Source organism: Hoplias malabaricus, chromosome Y (assembly GCF_029633855.1).
Source record: "Hoplias malabaricus isolate fHopMal1 chromosome Y, fHopMal1.hap1, whole genome shotgun sequence".
Taxonomy (NCBI): Eukaryota; Metazoa; Chordata; class Actinopteri; order Characiformes; family Erythrinidae; genus Hoplias; species Hoplias malabaricus.
The window spans coordinates 54,727,905-54,730,642 of NC_089820.1; the positions used below are offsets into that span (position 1 = coordinate 54,727,905).

General features: G+C 46.2%; 1 protein-coding gene across 1 annotated transcript in view; it reads left to right on the forward strand.

The window, feature by feature from the left end:
* Positions 1-2,673: 2,673 nt before the first annotated feature.
* Positions 2,674-2,738, forward strand: part of LOC136679032 (cocaine- and amphetamine-regulated transcript protein-like) — a 2,750-nt gene continuing 2,685 nt past the window's right edge. The window contains exon 1 of the mRNA XM_066657295.1: positions 2,674-2,738. This exon is cut by the window's right edge and continues 206 nt beyond it. Coding sequence (XP_066513392.1) covers positions 2,714-2,738 — 25 coding nt within the window. The 5' untranslated portion in view covers positions 2,674-2,713.

Consider the following 2,738-nt stretch of genomic DNA (forward strand, 5'->3'; position numbering starts at 1 on the left):
TAATAACAAGGACACATAGCGTCTGTTGTGAAGCAGTTGCTAAACGTGAGTGAGTGAGTGTATGAGAGTGGGTGAGGAAGTGAGTGATTTACAACCCAGGTCTATGAACTACTTAATTTCTATGCTGTTTTGTTGTTTAACACAATTTAAAACCATTGCCAATTCCACTCTCTAGCCTGGTTTCCTCCAATCACACGACAGCTACTTTGGCAGGTGGAGGCAGCACGTTTCTTGAGACACGTGAGGCCAGGTACGGCTTCTTTACTGTATCCCTGGGCAGAGCAGCTTACTTGGAGGGGAGCACTAATGACCCAGTTCCTTTATATCAGTTAACAATCACAATACAAAATGCTCTGTACCATTTTAAGGGAATGTTGCTTATATTTTAACCTTTAAAAGGAGCATCTCATTCCCAAACATTATTATCTATGGGCCGACCCAGTGAGAGGCTCTTTAATAGTTCTCCTTCACAACTGCTTTTGACACCTACGTTGTTGATCTTGAAATCTTTGGAGGTTCCTTGGACTTAGAAACAGAGTCCAGTGCAGGTCATCTATCACTCACCCAGTCACTCACACACAATTTCACAGCCAACCCACCAGCATCCATCCATCCATCCGTTATCTGTAAGTGCTTATCCAGTTCAGGGTCACGGTGGGTCCAGAACCTACCTGGAATCATTGGGCGCAAGGCGGGAACACACCCTGGAGGGGGCGCCAGTCCTTCACAGGGCACCCACCAGCATGGGTTTTTGGATTGTGGGAGGACACCAGAGCACACAGAGGAAACCCAAACAGACACAGGGAGAACACACTAACGTCTTCATAGACAGTGACAGGTGAGGCTTGGACCCAGGACCAATGTCTGGAACGATGCTGCAACAGCTGCATGTTGTTGTTTTATTGCTTTTTGCATCCTTTGAAGCCAGTAATGCTCGGAAAGAGAGAAATAAATGAGTAAAAGCCAGGACACAGTAGATATTTTGGTCAGAGTCAATATGTTCATTAATGTGGGGGATATGTGCTTTGAAAAGGAAAGTATTTAATATTAACTACATTAACATGTTCAACAGTCAGATAAGAAAAGCATTAGTGAATTACTGAGTTAGTGTAAAGTGTGTAGCTCTGGTGGTGGCTGTAATGAGCTGGTGGCTGGAGTTTCTGATGAGGATTTTATGTAGTAATTGCTACTGTATGAGTCATACAGTGAACCGTATTTTTTTTCTCCTGATGCGATTTGCGTCTGTAGCTGAAAGTAAGTGCAAATGGAGCTAGCAATAAGTAGTAATCAAAGCCATGCTTTCTCTCGTTATTTCAGTGGGAAAACAGCATGCTCTTCTTCCTTACCGCTCTTCAAATTAATAAATAAAGACCTTACAATATAGAAAAACATTCCTAATGGCACCACATACCCGCAAACACCTGTCAGAGAGGGCTGCGGAAGCTCCCTGTCATCAGATCTTTTCAAATCCACCCAGTTCCGTGTTTTTAAGGTTTTTAACAAGTGGATGCTTCAAAGGGCAGCTACTGTGGGGCGAACTGACTCAAATTCCACGCAGAAGGTCATTAAAGACGGGCAGGACAGGGGGACGAGCAGAGCCCAGACACTGAATGCATGGCATTTTAAACTTTTACATCAAATGACCTCAGGAGAGTGTCACGATGGAATGCGATGCATGGAATGTAATGAATGTCTATGCATGGTATATATATGATATATTGTTCTCCCTGTGTCCGGTGGGTTTCCTCTGGGTGACTGTCTCTGAGGAGTGTGGTGTGTTCTCCCTGTGTCTGCGTGGGTTTCCTCCGGGTGACTGTCTGTGAGGAGTGTGGTGTGTTCTCCCTGTGTCCGCGTGGGTTTCTTTCCGGGTGACTGTCTGTGAGGAGTGTGGTGTGTTCTCCCTGTGTCCGCGTGGGTTTCCTCCGGGTGACTGTCTGTGAGGAGTGTGGTGTGTTCTCACTGTGTCTGCGTGGGTTTCTTCCGGGTGACTGTCTGTGAGGAGTGTGGTGTGTTTTCCCTGTGTCTGGTGTGTTTCCTCCCACAGTCCAAAAACACTCGTTGGTAGGTGGATTGGCGACTCAAAAGTGTCCGTAGGTGTGAGTGTGTGAGTGAATGTGTGTGTGTGCTTGTGTTGCCCTGTGAAGGACTGGCGCCCCCTCCAGGTTGTATTCCCGCCTTGCGCCCAATGATTCCAGGTAGGCTCTGGACCTAATGAATGAATGAATGAATGAATGAATGAATGAATGTGTCAACGCAGTTAATGCTGGACATCTTTATTAAGAAATCTGCAGAGAGATTTTTACACACCTCCAAAGATCAGGAAAACAAGAAGCACGGAGACACAAATAACTAAGACAAATACCGGTTATCAGTTGTGGATGTCTACCATGGCTGTTTACACTGTAGCTTTAAAGAGTTAATTACACTCCAGTTTTACAAACTCCTGTGTGTTGTGTGTGTGTGTGTGTGTTTTCTCACAATAATGCACCTCTGAGAGTGAGGCTGGGCTCTGGGTTTTACCTCAGACTCTGCTTTGTTTACACTGAAAGCCCGTTTCTGTAAACGACGGTTTTGTTGCTGGAGCTGGGGCGCAGTCTCTACCCAGTGGCTTTGCGCAGTGACTCATGCGTGTCGTGTCTCTTACGCACGCAGTAAATCGATGGTAAAGGTGGGGCAAAGGGAGCCAGCGCCTCGTTAGAGCCGATATAAAGTGATGGGGCTCGCGGAGGAGCGGGAAA